Source organism: Lathamus discolor, chromosome 3, assembly GCF_037157495.1.
Source record: "Lathamus discolor isolate bLatDis1 chromosome 3, bLatDis1.hap1, whole genome shotgun sequence".
Classification (NCBI taxonomy): domain Eukaryota; kingdom Metazoa; phylum Chordata; class Aves; order Psittaciformes; family Psittacidae; genus Lathamus; species Lathamus discolor.
This window is the reverse complement of record NC_088886.1, coordinates 136,153,741-136,175,765: the sequence shown is the minus strand read 5'-3', so window position 1 is coordinate 136,175,765 and position 22,025 is coordinate 136,153,741. Positions and strand designations below refer to the sequence as shown.

General features: G+C 45.8%; 1 protein-coding gene across 5 annotated transcripts in view; it reads right to left on the bottom strand.

Annotated features, from left to right (window-relative positions):
• Positions 1-1,736: 1,736 nt before the first annotated feature.
• The window catches only part of ENTPD1 (ectonucleoside triphosphate diphosphohydrolase 1), a 34,746-nt gene continuing 14,457 nt past the window's right edge, over positions 1,737-22,025 (bottom strand). For all 5 annotated transcript variants that reach the window (XM_065671988.1, XM_065671987.1, XM_065671989.1 and 2 more), the window contains exons 2-10: positions 12,144-12,277; positions 11,643-11,760; positions 10,246-10,396; positions 9,227-9,386; positions 8,368-8,604; positions 7,580-7,840; positions 6,393-6,512; positions 6,057-6,194; positions 1,737-5,918 (exon numbers count right to left, since the gene is read on the bottom strand). In XM_065671988.1, the coding sequence (XP_065528060.1) occupies positions 5,712-5,918; positions 6,057-6,194; positions 6,393-6,512; positions 7,580-7,840; positions 8,368-8,604; positions 9,227-9,386; positions 10,246-10,396; positions 11,643-11,760; positions 12,144-12,257 (1,506 nt within the window). In that variant the 5' untranslated portion in view covers positions 12,258-12,277 and the 3' untranslated portion in view covers positions 1,737-5,711. The remainder of the gene's footprint in view (positions 5,919-6,056; positions 6,195-6,392; positions 6,513-7,579; positions 7,841-8,367; positions 8,605-9,226; positions 9,387-10,245; positions 10,397-11,642; positions 11,761-12,143; positions 12,278-22,025) is intronic.

Below are 22,025 nucleotides of genomic sequence, written 5' to 3'. Positions count from 1 at the left end.
AGCGACCAAGGCAATGCAAAAGAGGTGGGCAGGGTTCCAGCGATAGCCAGTGTTACTTGGCAGCCAGCGAGTGCTAGGCAGGGCTGTAGTAAAACAGCACAAACACCCATGTTTGGTCTGTTTTACCCCTCCCCATACCCTTCCCAGGCTGTTTTGAGTATCCTGGTACAGCAGTGGCAGAGCTGGAGCTGCAGTGCTGCCAAGGGACACAGGCGAAAAGCTCTCACTTTCCTATGGAGACAAGCAAAACTGATGTGAGAAACAAGAGAAAAAAGAAATGCCAGACCATTAGATCCTAAAAAGGAGCCATGAGCAAAATCTGGAGTGGGTGTAGAACAAATCTCACACACTACTAGGCCTGGAGAATTAGTCAGCGTTATCTGTCGTGTAGGGATAGAGGCAGCCTGTTATCAGGCAGCAGGTTTAAACCAAACAGAAGGAAATAGTTTTGCACACACTGAAGTTACCCATCAAAACTGAAAGTTATATGAGTGCAAAAGAGCATAGGATGAATTCATAGAGAACGGGCCAGCTGCAGCTATTAGTTACGCAGATCCAGAAGCAATTGCTTGCTCGTAAATTTCCTATGCCCTTGATGGCTAGAAGGATCATGTCCCTTCTCTAACTCTCCGTCTGAATCCTCACGCACCACTCAGCCGGAGACCAATGCCAATGCACTGCGTGTCTGATCTGACCTAACACATTCTTACTACATTCTAGGAAAACAACATGGTAATGAAGTTTTGAGCCAATAGTAAGTTTGGACATGTTAAAAAACACTGATGAAAGCAGAAACAAACGATATAAGACGTTAGCTCTTAGAAACAGTGCAAGAAATAAACAAAGACTTAATTTGGAAAATGCAGCTAATACATCTGGGATGGATCATCCACTTCCCACTCCCAGATGTTCAAAGATGGAGAGACCTTGAGGCAGTGGGAGAAAGAGGACGAGCAGGAACGTGCTGTGCCACAGTGGCACGAGTGAGAGGAATGCGAATGTGATCCCTGTCCCATCCTTCGTTGCACAGGCAGCAAGGAGCTGATCCCTCCAGAGCTACCCATGGAAAGACTCCACCTGGTGCATTTGCTTTAATTCTGGCTGTACTGTTACAAGAGGAAGATTGGAAATGTTGAGGAAAGTTGAAGCTAAGAGCCATAAGAGCTAAGAGCAAACTGGGAGGAGTGCACGCTGAAAGAAAAAATGAACCATGACAAGCATGTTTGCCTTGGCAGAGATACAGCTCTGGCTGCATGCAGAGGCAGGCAGGCACGTGGCCCTGTGAACCAGGGGCACAGCCCCCCCATCCTTCACTTGTTTTGGGGGGTTTTAGTGACAGTGTGATTCTGGTGGTGCTGCCTGAGGGAGAGAGAAGGACAACAAGGACAGAGGACTGTAGCCATTGAGTGCATGACAGGGGACGACAGGCTGTTTTAGGGGAGGTTAGAGTAAAGCTAAAGCAAGAAAAGATGGGGTTTGGGCACTAGTCGCCTTCTGGTGAGCAAGTCCACCTGTGTGAGGTACCTAGAGCTTGGGGTGGACCAGAGTGCCTTTCTCTGCTAGGAGAGGATGCTGCCTATCCACCAGGAACTTCAGGTCTGACCCAGGAGAACAGCAAGGAACTGGCAAGAGAGGAAATCCCATCTCAGGACTTTTCCATGTTTAGTGCCAGAGGCTCCATTCCCAATACTGGAGAGTTCCCGTCTTCTGGAAAACAGCACAAAACTTCTCTGGCATCAGTTCAGAAGTCTTTATTATGATAAGGATACAGAGACTTGTGCGTGCATTGAAACAAAGATCCATTTCATCAGGACTGAACAGCAAAAAGCAAGCACAAGGGCTGGGTAGCAGGGCCTGTTGTCCTCGGTGTGTCTCCCCCAGCCCCTCCTGCGAAGGCTGTTGAGCCCCGTGGTGCATCCATCAGCTCTGCAGAGCCTGCACGTCCCCCCGGGCACAGAGCATGGGAAGAATTGGGATGAAGAAGGAGGGAGCATGCATCCAGCTGAGAGCTGTTCTTGGAGAAGTTCGGGAGCCCTGGCCAGCACCAACATTGCAAATCAACCTCTAACCACAGAGGTGATGACCTTGCTTCCGAGAGCTTTCTTGCAAGTGGAGGCTCCACTGTGCTTTGCTGTAGGGCCAGAGAAATCAGCTGTAGCCTGTGCAGAAGAGAGCTCGCTGTGTTGAGGAGAGCGAAGGGCACTCAGACCCTGCAGTGGGGACTGGTTGTTTTCTGCAAGAGCTGTTCGTGCTGCAGGCACCCATCCTCTTGTGAGAAGTACTGATAGTTTTGCCTCACGCCTGACACTTGGGTGACTGTGCGGGAGCTTGTGGAAGTCATCAGTCCCAGAAAGACCAGAGCTGCTCCTGCACCCTGCAAAAAGCTATCGAATCCTCCTGCAAGGAGCCTTCCCAAAAATGGACCACTCAGTGTTTAACCCAAACTAGAGACACTCATCCCACCGCGCTGCAGCACATCTCAGGGCTTCCTGTGGCAAAACAGGAGACACCAACGTCTGGAATCTCAGCAGCCCAGCAGAGCGGAGAGTGAAAAAATACTTGCAAGACAAGAACATGTGGTGTTAAAAGATGCTTTAACCCAGAAGAGCAAAACTGTACAGGAGCCAGTGGCTAGAAATTAAAGCCATAAGCTACCAAATCAGAAATAAGGCACAGATAATTATCAGTGAGGCAGATCAACTGCATTAACAAGTGATACCATATTATTACTGGCATATTTGGAAATTCCCCCCGCTATCATTAATGACCTTCACATATGCTTTGGGTAGCTCTGCAACAGACATTTCAGCTGCATACAGCTGGGTCAGATGCAGCACAGAAGCAAAGAAATTAATGTTTATTAAACTTGAACTCTTTGACCAAGAAATTTGAACAGCCTCCATAGACAAAGTCCTGCAATAGCAGGAGAAGTGGGGAGAAAAATCATACGCTTTTCTTGGAAGGTTCAAGAACAGCCATTGGTATGCAAGGGTATATCAATACCTGGGTATTCAGGGTATGTCATCCCTGATAGGATGCCTTCAGTCAACCAGTTCCTGGAGCCTCAGCCTGCTCAAGTGATTTTTAAATAGTGCGTCTGGTGCCACCTTAGGAATTCTAGTTCTGGAGAGACTGGCCCATAAATGTGATATAAAAGTCATAAGGATTAAAAACAATGCAACATTTCATTTTGTTTATCTTAGTTTGGGGCCTTAGGTTGCACTCAAATCATGTTTACAGCTTAAAAAACCAGACCCAAACCAAAAGGTAAGAGAAGAAAGGCAGGAGGGAGTAAGCAAAGATACCAGCTGATCACCTGACCCCAGAGTCAAGAGCTAGCAATATCAATACTGTGGAACTTGCCATAAAGATAGAGAACATTGCTAAAACCCTCCTTCAACGTTCTGTATTTGACCTTTTCCTTTGGCATAAACCCTCAGCAGGGACCAGGAGAGCAGACTGGCACAGGTGTTTCCTCCACACCAGCTTCCACATAGAGTTTCTACATCGGTTTCCAACTTGTCCTAATGAAACTGCTAGTTCCAGTATCATGGACACAATAAAGCAGCTGGCAGATCCCTGAGGAGGTCTCAGGAGAGGAATTGCGACTCTTCAGGTTTCCACATTGATGCACCAGCTCATGTGGGGAGCTTCTCCAGGTCACCTGCTCTACTATGAAGACTCCATACACAAGGGAAGTGTGTATGTGTATCCTGTGTACATCCATACGCAAGATGGGGTGTGTTGCAAGTGGGGCTGAGGGGGGAGCTGAAGCAGCTCTAATCACATGTTACTCCTGCATGCTTTCCAGCCATGATCAAAACCTACTGTTAATCTCTCCTTTACCTATCTTTGCTGAAAACAACAGAAGGAAAACTCCATCTCTACATTAATTAAAACATCTCAGTGCATTTGCAGATAAAACAATAACTGGTCACTGGACAAACAGTATGGGGAAGTGTCATTTGCAGGTTGATTTTGCCTGATTAATACATGTTTCAATGGAGTCATGTGGAAGGCAAAGAGGCTCAAGTTGAGACAGTGATGTAAGGTGTGAGACAGTAGCTGTTCTGGAATGCAATGACTGGAAAAATAAAGCCAAGTTACAATAGCCCAACTGGAAAAAACAGCCCCAAAACTTTCTCTTAAGTGAGCAGATCTGGCCCAGAGATATACAAATGGGGAACATAAGAGGATAGATCAAACCCAGAGGGTATTACTTTTATATACACTATTAGCAACTCTACTACCACTCACTTCTGAAAACTTTGGTGTCCATGTTTCAGAAAGATGTAAAAATTTTCAGAGAAGTGGTGTCAAGAGCTGTAAGTGGGGTCAGCACAGAGCACTTTACAGATTGAAGGTCAATCCGGTCGGTTAGAATGATAGAATGACGACTTGCAAGCACCAACAAGGAAAAAGGGATTTTGGTAGCAGAGATTTGGTCTTTTTGAAATGGGCAGGACAAGATCCATCAGAAGCTGAAGCCAGCTAGTTCAGAGGGAAAGTAAGACACAGATTTTTTGGAAAAAAAATGAACTGCCCATAGATCTTACCACATCACAGGGTGGATTTTTCCCTTACCTTTAGGTCTTTCCACATGTTATGACTCCTACTTCCAGGCATGAAGTAGAAATAATTGGGGGACACTTTGCAGCCTGCACCGTACAGAGGGACAGGGTGGGAGGGCGTAAAAACCCCAAGCTTGGTGTCTGTGCTTGCCTAAAGGATGCAGCTTTACTGGGGCTGCACATCCTGATCCCTCTGTGCCTTCTACACTTTTTGCTCTTTTCCCTAGATCGGAGGCTGCCTTATGATCAGCACAGTGACACTGGATTGCTTTAGTGACTATATACCTGTAGGCATGCTGATCACACCAGAGTCCCCCTAGGCCTAAGCACTCACTACTGGTCAAGGATCCTTGGCCAGTACAAGCTGTTCCTATAAAAACCAGCAATGCCTGGCCGGGAATTCGTGTCAAGATGTACTCTAGGAACATGGGAATGGCTCAGTGAACAGTGAGCCAACTTTGGTCCAGCAACATCAGGAAGACGTGGGAAAGAGGCTTCTTACCACCTGCAAAAGGAGCAGATAGCCACCAGAGGGCTGATGACCACCAGCACACTCGGTTTCTTCATCCTCATCCCTTCTTTTCTCAGGGTGGTATTTGGGAGCCTGGCCAGCCTTTGGGGATCAGCTGGGTGCGGGTGGCCTTACCCAGCTGTAGGGCTGTGAGGGCTCAGGGCACGGGGAGGTGAGCAGAGGTGTGCTGGTGTGGGAAGGGCTCTTGGGAATAGCTTCAGTGAAGGAGGAGCAGGATCACCCTGGGTGTGATCATTCCCAAGAGCTCAGTGGGATACGTGACCCTGAGATTACCCTTGCAAGAGCACTGGCTCCCAAAGATTGCTGTGGTTTTTCTCTTTATAATGCTGTGCACAAGGCAAAAACCAACCAGCAGCAACATTTCACTGAATGAAAGTACGACCCATTCAAGGGGGGGACTCCCACTCGTCTGTCCTTGGCAGAGAGAGGTGATGAGCCTGATGTCCCAATCTCTGTCAGTGCAAGTGTGAGTCAGAAGAAATAAATGCCCTCGTTGTACACAGTCAGTAGCTTCAGTGAGAGGGGCTCTGCAGTACAGCCTGCTCTGCCGGGGTCTCCTAGCCCTGAGTGGCTGTGGTGACATCGCCCCTCTTCTCCCAGTGCTTGTTCTAAACAATCCCCTTCTGCAGGCACTTGGGCTTGTGGAAGAGAAGCCAGGCAAACAGGAGCACAGCCGCCAGCACAAGGGAGCACAGCACCATAAGCCCCACGTAGCTGCCGTAGGAAAGAGGGGGTACAGCAGGCTCCTCTGCAGGGATCATGTTGGTCAGGTTCAGCATGTAGCCAAGGGTCCAGCCTGCATCGCTGCTGCCGATCTGAAATGGGAGAGGAACAGAATCAATGCTGGGAGGTGCAAGGGCTGCTTGCATCATTGCCGGGGCAGTGGCACCCCTGGAGACAAAGGCTGTGCAGCAGAGGTTGCAGTTAGCTGCCCTCCCAGCCATGGAACACACCTTCCCAAGGAAGTGGATCCTTTGCCAGTTGTTTTCGGTGAAGTCATAGCCATTTTCCAGGAGGGAGAGGATGTAGGCTCCAGAGAAGCAATATTCGCTCAGGTACTTTTCTTTTATTTGATGATACGCTGTCTTCACCTAGGGAAGGAGGAAGTCACCAGGCTGATCAACACAGCTTCCCACTGCTCCAGCTTGTACCTAAACATCCACTGCAGGTTCTTGGGGTATCTTCCCCCTCTTGCCTCGGAAGTTACACACCACCATTTACCCTACAGAAAAATATCAGCAATTCTTGCCACCCAGCAGCCCCAGCCTGCTGCCACAAGCGCTGCTCACCTCATGCCAAGGTCGTGCGCAGAAGCTCTCAATGGTGGTGGCCACTTTGTCCAGGGCAGCTGGGCTTTGTTCACTGGTAAGGTTCAAAAAGTTCATCACAAAGTAGAAAGCAGAAAAGGCCTGAAGGAAAAAGAACATTTTAAGCTGACGGGGCTTCAGCATGAGCAGGACAGCAGAAAGCCTGCAGATGAAAATGGTTTTATTCAGAGATGGAGAAATGTAAGAAGTAACACCACGCAGATTAAAGTAGGGATACTTTCAAGAGCAATGTTACTTTGAGACATGCCCTGCAGAGCTGACGAGAGCTAAGGATCTCAAACAGAAGGTGGTGGTAGGAACTTCACTGACCACAGTATCCTGAAGAACTACAGTAAATACCTCTCCTCTATGCACTGGTGCCAGAGTGGCACATGGTGAATGCTGCTTGGTGTAGTGACCACAATCCCATTTTGGCAACTGAATGGGATGAGCATGCAGCCAATATCACCACAAATAGCAGAGGGGTTGGTCTGAAAGGACTGTACACAGCCCCTGCATGTGATCCAAAGTCCAGAAAACCCATTGCCAATAGTTGATTGACAGGGGGCAGTTTATGAACAGGGCAAGGGGAGTATTAACAGTTCCCCCAGAAACCCTCACAGCCACTGAAGTCGCACAGCTCTAGGACTGATGTTCAGTGTGGTGTCGCATACAATATGCGTTCAGAGTGTGCACTTGCTCCTCTTCACATCTGGGAAGCAGGCAGGTGAGCTGACTGATTCGTTCCTGTAGTGCTCACACACTTCTGGATGAATTTAAGATCTGGTGCTGTCATTGACATCAGGAGGCAAGGTTTACGAGAGCGGTGTCATGCATGGCCTGCAGCAGGCTGTCCTACCTCTGATGCTGGCCATCAGGAACGACTGCTTGAAAAATGAATCAGTAAATGGAGCACCCCAAGGACATGCCCACAGAAATGGGTTAGAATGGGAACAGTGAAGTACTGGTAGGCCAGTATTTACTGGGGTAGCCCTTACACATGTAGTCCTCACAGCAAGTGCAGCACCAATTTTGTAGTTATATGTCCAAAAAATGATCTTGTAAATGATTTCCCGCACCAGCCATGAAGAATACACTCTAGCATTACTTTTAGTTTCTGCTCTTTTGATACTCTGGGTTATAAAGAGTTGAAGGATGAGAAGACTTACCCCAAAGTCCCCTTGTAATGGAGGTAGGTATATCCCATTGAAGGAGCAACTGGAGTAAGGACAATTGGTTTTGTTAAAGAGTTTCTGGATGTTTCGTCGGCACTTCTGATAATCTCCCTCTCCCTGTATGTACAGCTGGCTGAAAGGGAATTGCTTTTTCTTGGCTGATGTACAAGGGGTTTTGAAGAGGTCACTTATATTTATAGTCCTCTGATACCCCTGGTGAAAGCATGGATCAAGGAGGCTGCTGTTCTCCATGGTCTGAAAGTAGAATCAACCCGAGCTGTTACACTTCACTCTAGAGTAACACTTGGGAAAGAGTCACAAAGAGTGGCCACAAGACCACAAGTACATCACACCAAGGTACACAAATCAGGTCAGAGTGATGAGGATGGTTTAAGACATTGGCAGTGATTTGGGGGATGTGGGTACTGCCACAGGCTCCCTGTAGGACACTGGGCAAATTACTTTCAGACACATTTTGTGAAGGTGCTGTTGATTTGGGATTCTCAGAAACGGTGAAGCATCACCCCCTGGAGTACTTCAGTTAAGCGCAGTACTACTGCTATCCCATGCCCAGAAATCAAGGCACCTCAAATTGGTAGTACTTTGAAAATGTTGACTGTGATCTCTTTGGGCATCTGTTCAGTCTTTATGGAAGATAAAGACATTCCCAAACCCAGACTAAGGGATGAGACATTTAGCTGGGACACAGAAAGTTGTACAACACCAGTATGTCAAAGCTGAGAGAGTCCAGGATCTCCACTGGCATTCACAGATGTACTTGCCTGTAGATCCTCGGCCAGTTTCTGCTGCAGAGCCTGGTCCTTCCCATAGCAGAGAAAGCTGTGAGTGTACACTAAGTAATCCTTCCCATAGAGACGGAAGTAGAGCCGGTTCTCTGGGGACTCAGGAGAGAGCTCATTTGGTACAAAAGTAATCTGTGTTGAGGCTCCTCCAAGGTCCAGTGCTCCTGATGTCTCACTTATGGATGTCAGGGAATGCAGAAGTTTTTTCCAGCCAGACTTTAAAAAAATAAAAATTCAAAAGTAAAACCAGATACATCAGGCATGAGGGGAAAAAATAGACAAAGGAAAGAAAAAAAAGAGAAAGACCTCTGAGGAGAGAAGCAGAAGCACAGAACACAGGAAAGGCAGGAAGAGCTGGAGGGGGCCTCGAGGGGGCTCAAAAAGACAGAAGGTCATTCATGTCTGGGTGTTTGCAGGAGCACTAAGAATATGAAATCTAATACAATTGTTATGAGAAAAACCAGTCAGCTTATTGTTTCAGCTCCCAGATGATTTGTAAGCTCAATAATAAAAAATCATTGTCAAACTTTGCAGGCACAGAAGTATTTTACATCAGGAAATGAGGAAGATATAGCAAGTGGCTTGCTGTACCCAAGCAAAGTTATCAAAGATGCTGGTGTTTTATTTCAGTGCTAAGCCTGACTATAACGGTACATCCTGATACCAGTAAGTATCAGGATGTACTCACAGTAATTGCTGAGGCAAGATGTGCAGCTTCCTGATCTCTGGTAAACAGCTTACAAGAGAAGACAGTGGCTGCGACACCCTCCTGCAAGGCACAATTTACAAAGTGCTGCAAGGCAATGATTCAAATATGGACTTGCTGTTGATACAGTACCTGCTTGAAATTGCCCAGCAGGTAGTTAATGGTGATCCATCCATAGGCTCCTTCTTCCTGACCACTGATGATTCTGGCACCCTGGAAGTTGAAGGGAGCTGAACGTAGTGTCTTCTCTACTGAGGACAAGACTTTGTCAGCTGCACTTTTATTCTCCAAGCTGGATGAATGGAAGAAAGGATGAAGTGACTCTGGCTGACAGCTCTTTGCAGCCAATGGGCTTTATTCTGAGTACACAGGCTGCAACTTCCCACCAAGTATTAGCTAGAACAGAACAGTCATTCATATGGGTAAATCCAGCTCTAACTGTCCGCCTCCCTCTCTGTCACACCTTGCCATCACAGCTACAACCAGCTCTGACACTTACAGATCCTGCAGCTGAGAGTGGTACCTGGAGCAGAGACCAGAGCTTTCTTGTTCTCCTGGAGCAAGTGCCCTGAAGGGCCTGCACTGTGGAGATTGCTCTCATCCTTTGCCATTACCATTATAGAAGAAATCCATCCCCAGGGAGATTTCCCAGGCAATATGTATGTAAAATCAGCTCCCTGTCTCAGTCAGGCAAGAGGTCCGAGGCACTCCCATGAAAATCCCAAATTGGAATTAAAGGAGGACATGATTATAAAGTTACCTTAGCTCTGATAGTCTCGGGCTGAGTTAAGTTATGGGGAGAGCTGCAAAATGGATGGGCTCAAAAATCCTGGGTCAGGCCTAATACCAGACTGTGGGGGATGTCAGAGCATCCCCTGAGCATCAGATTGGGCACTGCTACCCTCTTGGTGTCTGCGCTGCATATAGTGGTGGAGATGATGGAAGGTTGGCCTGAGTGGAAATGGACCTGCTGGACAAGTTACAGAAGAGCCCAGGGAGACTCGGGGGTCAGAGAAGCCAGCAGCAGCAGAGGGTACTGGGGCAGTGTGATCTGGTAGCATGTCCAAGGTCTTTGCCCAAGAGGTGTCCACTGAGCACCGCATCAGTCCCAGGCACAGTGCTGCAGGAGAAGGGAACAAGCTCTGCAGTACCTGAGAAGCCGCATGCCAGCAGTTGCTCCGAGGTAGACGGGTGTCTCTTCGTGCTGCTTTGAAGGAATCACGTCTTCTGCTTGTCGTAGGCACTGTGCCAGAGAGGGACCTGCCTTCTCTGTGGCATGGGAGTAACCTGAGATCCCAGGGCCTGCAAGAAATAAGGACACTCCATTGATCAAACTCCAAGCATACCCCCAGAGTGCTGTCATGAGCAGTCGCATTAAACTGTATCACTATCACAGGCAGCAACATCACATTAAGCCACTCCATTTCTAAGGGGTTTTAGAAATCCTATAGCGCCAACTAAGCCTGATGCATGCAGACAGCCACAACACCCAGCATCTGCCACCCTGCTCTCCATGGAGAAGGCTATGAAGTAGTGATGAGGGCTGCAATGAAACAGATAATTTGCTTAGTGTGTCCTGGATATCTGCAGACTCATCTCTGCTTCTGCCTGGGTGTACCCTGGATCTGTGCCTGAAAAATCCCTGACACTTCACTGCACTGGGTCCTCCAGAGGAAGACACTGTCATTTGTTTGTGTATTGTATGTTCACATTACAGCACTGAGTGTTTTGCAGCTATCCCCTTCATGCTAACCCAAAGAAAACTTCATTGTCCCTCCCCGCCATATGTCCCCTGGTGAATGAACTGCCTCAGGACCAGTGCCGGCATGAGTAAGTGAAGCCCACTCTGCTCTTGCTCCAGGTTGCTGTATGCTCAGTGTGCTGCTCGTGGTGTGACATGCTGCAAGCATCAAGTGGCTGTTGCAGCAGCTCAATAACAGCACGTCTCTCCTCTGCAGTGCAGACAGGCCTGAAAAGACCCCAGGTAGGCTCCGACAGCACTTCTCCACCCAGAGTGCACTGATCCATGGTGGTCTATGCTGTCCCTTGTCATGTGCATCCTTGAACTTCAATTATGCCTTTCTAAACCATACAGTATCTACACAGCAATTAAACAAAATAAAGAATAAATGATGACATGCATAAGTTGAGCAACCTTGGCCCACAGGCACAGTGCCTAGCTTGCAGAGAAGCCTTGAAAAGAGCAAACCATTCCCTCCCCTCTTGCTGCCTGACATTCACTGGCACTTCAGCAAGGGTGCATGCAGGCGCTTTATTTATTTAAGTACATTCTTTGGTGTAGTTTTTTCCAATAAGCACTTACTTCCAAGCATCCTAAAAACAAAGGAAAAAGTAGATCCAGCTTTCCTCCCAGGAAGGTCAGGCACACACAGCTCTCTGTGGGAAGCAGTGGGATATACACGACCTCACAGATGTAACACTGTTTTCACTATTGGCCTCTTCCTCCAGGTTTTTCCTCCCACACCCTTTGGTGGCATTATCACTTTTTCATCCCATCCCCTTCCATAGGCCCCTTTCTTCCTCTTACCTTCGACTTTACACACCTCCACCTGCTGCACCACCCCAGTGTCGTTCTCTTTTTCTGCTGGCCACTCGTACACATACAGGTTAGTGTGGGACGACCCCGCATCCAGCACAATCCCATACTGTGGGCAAAACAGACCATCATTGCACCTGAGGCACCAAATCAGACACAGCATGTGCTGGTCTCCACACCTGGGGGGGGACCAGAAATAAGCAGCCTATCTGGCAGCTGTGGGAACATTACTGTGTGTCATTACTCTTCTCGGGACTGCTTCAGTGCAAAGTTTCCATCAAAGGACACAAGAGCAGACAAGCAGCAAAATTAGGACTGACTACTTAGGAGATGATCTGTTTTTACCATGAAGATGTAAAATAAGATGTGGCATGGAGCCAGAAAGAGACATTAGCCAGATCCAGCAAGGGCAGCAACATGTCCTGGAGCACTATACACACATAAAACCCCCAGCTTGGCTTGTTTTCCTGTAAAAGCCCCAGCTCATAATACCTTAATATTCTTCGGAAGTGGCTTGTTTTGGGTCACTGCTACAGCAATTAAAGCAATTACAGCCAAAGTAGAGAGGAATCCCAGGATGAGTAGAATCTTTCTTGTCCAGGACATCTTTGGTTTGGTACCTGTGACTAAAGCAGAAAAGGGATGTTAGTATCCCAGCAGCCCATTTTACCTCACACCCCAAAGGTCTTCATGCACATTCCTGTAGTCCCTTTCCGTTATGAAGCATCTGTCTTGGCCAATCCCTGCTCCCATTTCCTGCACCATGTCATCATGTGGGATTTCTCAGAGGTAGAGCTCAGCCCCAGTGTCCTTCCGGCATATGATATAAAAAGCATAACTTTGTAGAATCTAAAGCTTTAACCCTTTTACTAGGAGACACTTCTCCTAGTGTACTTTATGCTCCAGTTTTTTACAATGTTCATAACAATTTACAACATCCTCAGTACTGGTGATACATTTAGGAAGTGTAACACTAACATTTCAGTATGTGGCAGTCAGTTCAAGCAATGCTGTCCTGCACCTTGGCAATGCTATATAAAAAATATGATCTGCACTCCACAGGGTATTCAACAAAGCCATGGAGATTTTTGATGCCACTTCTCCAAGGCCGGTAAATTATAAATAGCCCGTATTTTCAGAATTGGCATATGGTTAAAAATAGCACACTTTGCAGAACTCAGACCAGCATGATTCCTTAACTGTTACTGATATATTTGGTATGACCTATCTAATAAGTTAAGACTTTTATGGCTTAAAATACATGGTTAGCAGCAGAATTCTGTAAAGAAAAGCCACTTATGGCTCATGTAAATAATTCACAACCAATATGTCATTTGAGTTTTCAGAACCAATATATATATACCTGCATTTGTTAGTGTCTATCATGATGCCGTCTTCTACATTTTCCTGCTTTGGATTCTCTTTCATACATCCCGTAGAGGAAATCTCACTTCACAATTTAGGCTCATCCAATTTTGGTATTGTTTAATAGAATACCATCTTACAACACAAAGCTCTAGAAAGGGTGTCAGCAAAAGTAGTTTCCAGATTTATAACCTAGCTGTAAATTTAACACTTAGAACTAAATAATAGTTTCATCACTCTAGGGGACATACCTGCTCCCACTACGATGTGAAATCTATTTCTACCCATACTCAAAAGCACTGATTGTCTGATTGCTCACACGAGTAGTAATTTCTCTTCTCCTTATACACAGATACCCTAGGAGATGTTTAGAAGTACATTACAGGTCATCCAGGATGACAATACCTCTGTGCAGGCAACCACATCAACTATCTTCATGCTCCAAGAGGTAAGGTGACCAAACTTGCTCAGTATCTGCGTGCTAGAACTGAAATTCCAGAGGTCATTCTCCAGTCCTCAGGTGATACTGGGTCAATGCTCCAAATCCATCCTGGCACCCCATGTCATGCATGAAAATATGAAAAGCTTTCAAGTTCTGAACAGGGTCATTTTCTAACCACTCTGGTTTCATGTGGAAAATGGTCCCAGGTGTCAGAACTACACAAAATGTTACCCAACCTTACAAATGACCCGGAATCCAGTTAGCCAAAGTGAAAAGAAGCAGCACAACTTGGGAAATATTTGACTGCAAGCAGATAACATCTTCCCACCTACCTAGAGAAAATGGAACCTAAAAGTACCAAGAGAACTTGTTTTGAAGATCTCCAAGCAGGCAGATCCATTGGAAACCTAGTGCTGACCTGGAGCTCTGCACTTACGTGCAAATCTGTTGAGGCTAACTGTGGAATCTGGAAGCCTGTTGTGCTCGCATTTTGTGAGAGCCTGTTAGAGGCACAGCGTGCTTGCCAGTACCTCCAAGAATGCAGCTTAAAATAATAGTCTAGTGCACATACCAGACAGTAGGAGGTAAGAATGCGTTTTATACAGCTTTATTCAAAGAGGCTGCAGCACTTTGGGTTTGAAGTGATCAGAAACAGCAGAGCATGACAGCTGTGAGACATTTCTTCTTATTGGAGAGAGCATTTGGCTCAGGCTGTGATAGCACTGAGCATGTCTGATGAACAAAAATTATTTTAACACTGGAAAAATTATTAAAACCAGATGCTATAATGTAAAGAGTGCTGCACAGTATGAATGTGAAGCCAGCATGCTTGACAACTGAAACTGCTGCTGACAGTTGCACAGCACATCCATCTAATTATTGCCACCCTTACTCTGAGATCTTGCCTAGAGACAGCCACTACTGTCTTTGTTAGGTGTTTACTGTCATAGGAATGAAGGATGCGTGACTTTGCATCATTTCTAAGATTTTAAAACTTCCTGTTGTGATGGGTATGGTCTGCTCTATCTTTTCAGCAGCCGCACTCTGAAATTAGCAGCATTATCAGCAAAGAAGGAACAATTTTCTCACTGTAATGGACTATCCCGAGAAACAACTGCAGAAATCCCTTGTCTGTAGGCAGAGACATAATGATAATTATCTGCATCCCACCTGCAACCTGAGATTAGTCATATTTTCCAAGGCATATTATTTCCTTAATCCTGAACATGACTTCCGTGTGACTTTTAGCTTGGTACCATGAGCACTTTTCAGGACTCTGGAGGCTGTAGATTTGTGCTTTTGCTGCTGTATTCTATACCAGAGCACCCATCTGTGTGAACTCTAACACTCCCAAGCGGCATTTTGTGGAAATGTTTCATACTAGAAAAGGTACAAAATTATAATGCAGAAGGCAGCCTAGCAAATAACCTTCCAAAGAGCACTCAAAGTGTACAGACTTGAAGATATTTAAAAAAAACCAAACCACAACACTGCAAATCCAGATAAAGAAGTCAGTGTAATCAAAACTTGTCTGCCATTTACTCAGAAAGGTGAGGTATTTGAACAAGTTCCCTTTTCTGCACGCTTGGTTACATCCATCAGCTCTAGGCACAATTACAGTTCTGCAGTGGCTAAAGAATTAACTTATTTCTTAAACTCCGCCAGTTTCTTTGAGCACCACATCATGTTGCTGAATGCCATGCAAACACTCCTTGGTCTCCACCAAGTGGTGCAGTACTGGACCATCTACCTCCTCTGCCAGGCCCCAGGACTTCTATTAGCAGCTCTTTTCCTTAGCTAACAATTAAGCAGGCAAGATCTTTTGTCTTTGTGTCCAGCCAGAACCAGAGACAGATTTCTGCTCTTTCTGCCATACTGTCCACTTTAAGTCATGATAAAAACATCATATAAGGGGCAGAAGTAGGCATAGAAATGACACTGCTTTTCTTCTTTTTTTCCTCACTCCAAGGCTCACCCAGACTGCCTGGTGCCAGAGCCCTGCCCAGCTGCGCAGGCACGAAGCACTCTCCAGATGCTGGAGCACAATCCAGCTGTGCAGGCATCTCTGTTTCTAATTCTGGTCTCTGTTTTTTTTCCAGTGGGGGCAACTACTGGTTCCATCCAGTGATAGGTACATGTACCAGAACATAAGCAGATCTAATACCCTTTCTGTCAACGATCAACTAAGAATGCTGCTGATAGCCACTTCTGTTTTGCTGCAGAAACCTTTTTGTTCTCTGTGAATAACCCAGGAAAGACCAAACCAGCATAGGAGGCAGCTCTGTGTGAAGGCAAGGAAGCAGGATTGTCCCAAGTGTCTTCCAGACAAATAGGAAACTGCTCTCCACCCAGCATCATGCAAAGTCACCAGCAGCTCTGCACGCCAGGAGATGTCACTCACAGCCAAGGCTACCCACACCTTCCAGCTCCCTTCTTACCAAACAAGACTTGGCAACAAACATTAAAAGGAATCAGGAAGCCAGCTGATTTTAGAGATACACTAAGGATAGACTAAGGCTGGTGTAAGGACTGAAATTAGGATTGTCAAGCAGAAAAGGAGAGATGCTATGCATAGCCTATAGCCAGGCCAGGTTCAGGTAACCTCACTGTGACCTGTCACCTCCAATAAATACAAATACTGTTGTAAGTTCTGGTTTAGCACAATATCTAAAGTTTATGTTTGCTTTTTCCTTTGGATGCTCAGCCTGTCACAGAAGGGATCACAAGAGGCTGTACTGCAAGGCCATCACTCTTACACTGCACAAGTGCCGCACTGAGAGACAGTTCCCACCGTTACTTTTCTGCTCTCAGACCACCTCTGTATGGTTGCAAACATTCTCATTTTCAAGCTTTATTTATTTATTTATTCTTCTATCTTTGTTCCACCTCTGTCTGAAAACGTCTGCAACTCTCATTCCTCCTGGAATTTATTCTCTTAACCAGCTTATAAGCAACGTTCTTTTCTGGATTTTTGTCTTTCCAGCCTTCTCCATCTACCTGAACAGTCCAGCAGCCCTTCTCCACATACAGAATAAGCTGCTTTTATTTTTCTTATGCATTCTGACCTGCACTGCAATGAGACTATCCTTGCACAGCAATGTACCCATTACACCAGGATGTAACACTGTCCCTGCCTAAATTAAGTGAGGTGGGGAGATGTACAATCTCAGACACATGATAGTCTGCCACCATGGGCAACGCTAAATCCACTCTCCCATGCACCTCTGCTATGTAATCCCAGCAAACCCACATTTAATCACATTTAATTAAATTAGCATTGCTACATGCTGTAAGCAAAGGGAGTTCCAAGACACACTGCATGCTGCCCACAAGGCTTGGAGTGACGACAAAGAATAAGACAGTGTCTTACGAATCCTGCCCATCAGCTGGCAGCTACCTCTGCTGCAGATCGCCCACATTGCTGCTGCAATCTGTTTGTAGTCTCTCCAATAACTGGTTCCTAAGCATATGTCCAGACTTTGGGAGAGAGCTGCTGGATGCTCATAGGGACATGGTTTAGTGGTGGCCTCAGCAATGCTTGGTTAACAGCTGGACTTGATCTTAAAGGTGTTTTCTAACCTAGACAGTTCTATGATTCTATGCTATCATGTAGCCCATCCAATGGGAATATAGTCTGCAGAGCTCCTGAACTGAAACATATCAGAGAGACACAGAGCAGTGCTGAGAAGCCATTGAATTACGACCCATCACTAAGGGACACAGGCATACTTGAAGGCAGAAAATGGGAACAGTACAGACTGAAATGAGTCAGATACCACTGTATTTTTAAAGCAAGGAGCAACAACTTGCGTGCCTGCCAGCTGAAAGTGCTCAGGAGTCCATGATGGAAGGCTGCCTGAAGCCCTCAGCAGTCTGAATGCGTTGGTCCTGGTTTCTGTTGGGATAGAGTTAATTTTATTCCTAGCAGCTGGGGGAGTGCTGCGTTGTGGATTTAGTATAAGAATAATGTTGATAACACACTCATGTTTTAGTTATTGCTAAGTAGTGCTTACTCCAAGTCAATGGCTTTTTAGTCTCTCATGGTCTGCCAGTGAGGAGGGGCACAAGAAACTGAGAGGGAGCAGAGACAGGACAGCTGACCCAAACTAGCCAAAGGGATATTCTATATCATAGACAATCATGCTCGGTATAGAAACTGGGGGCAGTTACCCAGAAGGGACTGATCTCTGCTCGGGTTGGGCTGGGTATTGGTCAATGTGTGGTGAGGAGTTGCACTATGCGTCACTGGGGGTTTTTGCGAGAACAGTGTTACTCCTTCTCTCTATTTGTATTTCCTATTATTATCCTGTTGTCATATTTTACTGTTATTTCAACTATTAAACTATTTTCATCTCAAGCCATGGGTTTTTTACCTTTTTTCTGTTTCTCCTTCTCATCCCACTGTGTGCTGTGTGTGGGGTGAGTGACCTAGTGGCTGTGTGGTACTTAGTTGCTGGCTGGGGTTAAACCATGACAGCATCCAGCACTTGTGACCTGCTCCATGGCAGAAGGTGTGCTCCTTGGGCAGAAGGACGATCTATCACAGGAGGTGCTTGCAGACAAACATCATTCATGCTCAGTTGACAGGCACATTGCTCTGGCACTGCAGCCTGTGCACATTTACTGACTGAAGGAATTCAAGTCAATTAAGTTCTGATAGCAGTGATGGCAGCAAAAGGGGATGGGAGTGGTCAGTGCTGCTGTTCAAGGTGGACACGCACATTATACTCCTGGCGAGGGAAAATATGATTGTGGTAGTCATTACTTTCTTCAGGCTGAATTGCACACTGGGTGAGGTTGCTGAACTTGCATCAGGTTTTGAGGGACACTACCAAAAAGGCACTTCTACCTTCAGACCTACCGAACCAAACACCTGAGTCCATAAACACACTGTGGAAGAGCCACACTGCTTCATTTATCAACCCTTCCCTGAAATTTTCTGTCACCATTTGACTTCTTACTCATTCTTCATCTGCCTTCTTCATTCAAACATGCTCTTGTCCAAGATACCTAGGTAGCTTTTGCTGCAAAGTAATGTAAATCACCTGTTTCAGGTGAACATTTTGGAAAAGTGTTTTCTTAGGCTGGCAAAAGGCTCAGGTTTGTCTTATTGTATAGATACAAGTACATATACAGTAAGGGAATTGCTCTGGTTTAGGAGGTTTTATTTCAAAATACCGGGGCAAGACACTGGAAATGTTGAAGTTAGAATTCAAGCTCCAGATCAGGATTTTACATCACTTTTTACAGCTGTTATGTGGAACAGGCTCTGCTCCAAGTGTTAATTATTCATCTGGCAAAGATCATGGCCTAAATACTGGTGCGATCTCTGGCCCTCCTTGTGGTTCTGCATGCAATTATAAATACACCGGGTATAAATTTACTGGATTATGTTATCCCAGATTAAATACTTATAAGTGTTCCAGATTAAATAGTTATGAGTGCTGAAGCACAAACACTGAAATGTCAGTGAAACTGATAATCCAAACAATGTAGTATGTTTTTTTTTGTATGCCATCCTTCAGAACCATTTGATACTTTAAATCACACAGCCCTAAATACGTCAAAACCCAGCAGACTCCTATGGGTCTAGGCTACGCAGATGGGCATAGTGCTTCAACTAGTCTGTGCCATCTCTGCACACACATGTGTTAGTGAACTGGAAGATGAAGAGTGCACCTATGTCTGTGCTAATACCAAGTTGGGAGCAAAAACACACTGACACATAGGACTGGAATTCAAAACAAATTTGGTAAATAGGGGAGAGCCTGGGGAAAACATCCAACTCACTTGAGTAAGGACAAGGGCAAATATGACATTTAGACAACAGCCATTGCCCAAAGACAGCGTGGTGAGCAATCAGTTAAATAGCTCTCCCAGAGAAAACATTCTTGCAGCTATAGCAGTTTGCAGTAATCCTTCCCTCCATCTAATGCTAGTAAAGACTCCTATGAAGTTCCATGCCCAATTTTGGGCACTGCCTTTCAGGAAAGATGGAGGCTATTTGGAGAAGCTCCAGAAGAGAAAGAGAAGAAAGATCAGAAGTCTGAAAACTTGACCTATGAGGAAACATTGAAAGAATTGGGTCGTTTCATTTATAAAGAGAAGAGCAAGGGAGACACATTCGCTGTCTTCAGACAAATGAAGTCTCTGTCTGCCAGTGCTGTTGTAGCTGATCCTGCCTCAGGGCACGGGTGGCCCCTGAATTTTCTCCCAGCCCTGTTTCCTCCATTCAGAAGGCAGGGAGTCAGCCGAAGAGGGTGATACACTCATAAGCCATACTGTTAGCAAAGACCAGAGCAATGCACATGCTCTCCTCATGGGATACAGATGCATTTGAATAAATCTTCTCCCTCCTTCCCCCATCAAAGCTCTAGGCTGCATTCAGACATAATTCAGCCTGCTCTATGCTGTCCATATGTACAACATTGCTTGGGGTAGGAGCGCCTCATCCTTTTGCTGTGTTTAGATTTGTGCCTGGGATATGACCCTGGGAAATTGCACAAGACCCATTGAAGTCACCCTGTTTTCCTGGAAGAAAGAAAAGCACGTGGCAATCCTGGAGAGCTGGTGCAAAAGCTGAGTAGCAGCAGCAAGAGATGGACACAAAGGAGCGGGCAGAGCACACAGGCCTCTTCTCCCACTTCCGCAGCCGCCTGCGCAACCATCAGTGGCACAGAGGGGCTTTGTGCTCAGGGAAGTGTCAGTGCCCCACTTACACCGGCCTGCGGTGCGGGTTTACTGCTGGAGGGGTGATGTCCGGGGTATTCTGGGCAGGAGCCCCTGAGACCTAGGTTACCCCTCGAACAAATCCCCCATTCACCCTCTGCACAAAGTGGATTCTACTGTCAGAGACCTTCCCACGGCACCCGGCAGTGCTGGGTCCTATGCTCAGCCTCCTGGCTGCTCTGCAAAGGCACACGTACTGCCTCCATCTCCGCATCACAGCCCCTCTCCCTGTTATATACAGCCTGCTCTTACATAAGCCGTCAAAGCTTTCCCAATGCCTGTTCATTAAATAGTCCCTCTACAGGAAGATAATCTTCTGGCTTACATCCCAGCAGTCAGACCAAGATACTCAATACTCTCAAATACAAGCAACAAGTGGCAGGATACTGCTGACACAGTGATCTTTAGACAGTTAATTTTCACATTAATATGATGTTTACTGGGCTTCTAAAGCCTGTACCCTGTTTGTACTCATTTCTTTAGGATTCAGACATAAAAGAGGTTGTCAGGTTAGAAGAAACAATTGTTAGCAGTAACATCAGTCTTCTGCCAGGAAACTTCTGGTATTAATTTACTACCAGCCCATCAAAGCTCTATTTCAACTGGAGAAGATTTATTGCTGTTATCCACAAGGCTTGAAGTTTCATCAGAAAATATCCAGTGAGTTGAAGATGCCCCCTCTCCCCCAGCTTATCACTTAAGTTATTGCTTGAATATACTTCCTGATATGAAGACATTTGTTTTAATTTCTGGGGGAAAAAACAAGCATCAAGCACTGACACCTTTTCAGTGTTGTTATTATTGATAGTTCTAATATGCTGACTTGCAATGGGCCAATGATGCTGCTAGGCTTCCTTTTGTGCTCAATATCCTGAAATGCTTCTTTGCTGCTCTTAAATCTCTGGACACGATTTTTTTCTTAGGCTTATTTTGGCCATCTTCTATGCTTTCCAACTGTACATTTGCATTAATTGCAGCTTCCTTTCCCCCCCTCCCCCCATATGTATCTTTTAGAGATGTTATTTTTCAAATTAGCATAACTTTCAACTGTTGGATTAAGGCTTTTGGAGAACAGAATAAGTGAATAGGCTGCTTCCGATTAACATTCTTATTTGGCTATTTTAAATATTCTGCTGATTCAGTTCAAGTATTTTTAAATTTGAGCAATCACTTCTTTTAAAAGCTACTAGATCTTAGTTGTTGACACAGAATAAGTGTGCATTATTTGTATAATAATTCATAACTCTCATAGCAATGTTTTTTTCTCTGTCAAGATTTGGGCCAGTACACATTTCTCTTGTGCTGGAAGTAATGCATTGCAAATTATGAGATAGTCACCCTCAGTTTTGAGGAATTACTCTGTCGTTCACTAAAATCCACCATCATATCAGCTTCCCTCATCCCTACATAGACAGTCACACCCTTCCCTGTTTCCAGCATCCTGGCTGGTGATAGGCACTATCCTTCACCCCCTTTGGTCACTATCCTTCACCCCCTTTGGTCACTTGTTCCCAGTTCAGCACTAAGCAGCTATTGTCTCCAACTATTTAATTACTATTGTTGCTGCTAAAGACCACAGGGCCATTGCTTTAATAGGAAGACTGCGACTCACACATCACCAACTCAGTACAGCCCACCCTTCCCTGTGCCCCATCAGCCAGCCACACCAGGGGGATGTAGAATTTGTCATGGCAAAAGAGAGGAAACAGCCTTCAGAACAACCGTTTTCCCCCCACCCCCACCCCCCCACCCCTTCAATACTCATTAGATCAGCAAGTTCAGAAACTTCCTGGAAAACACGAAGTCCTGAGCACTGTAAATACTGCTGCCCCTAACAG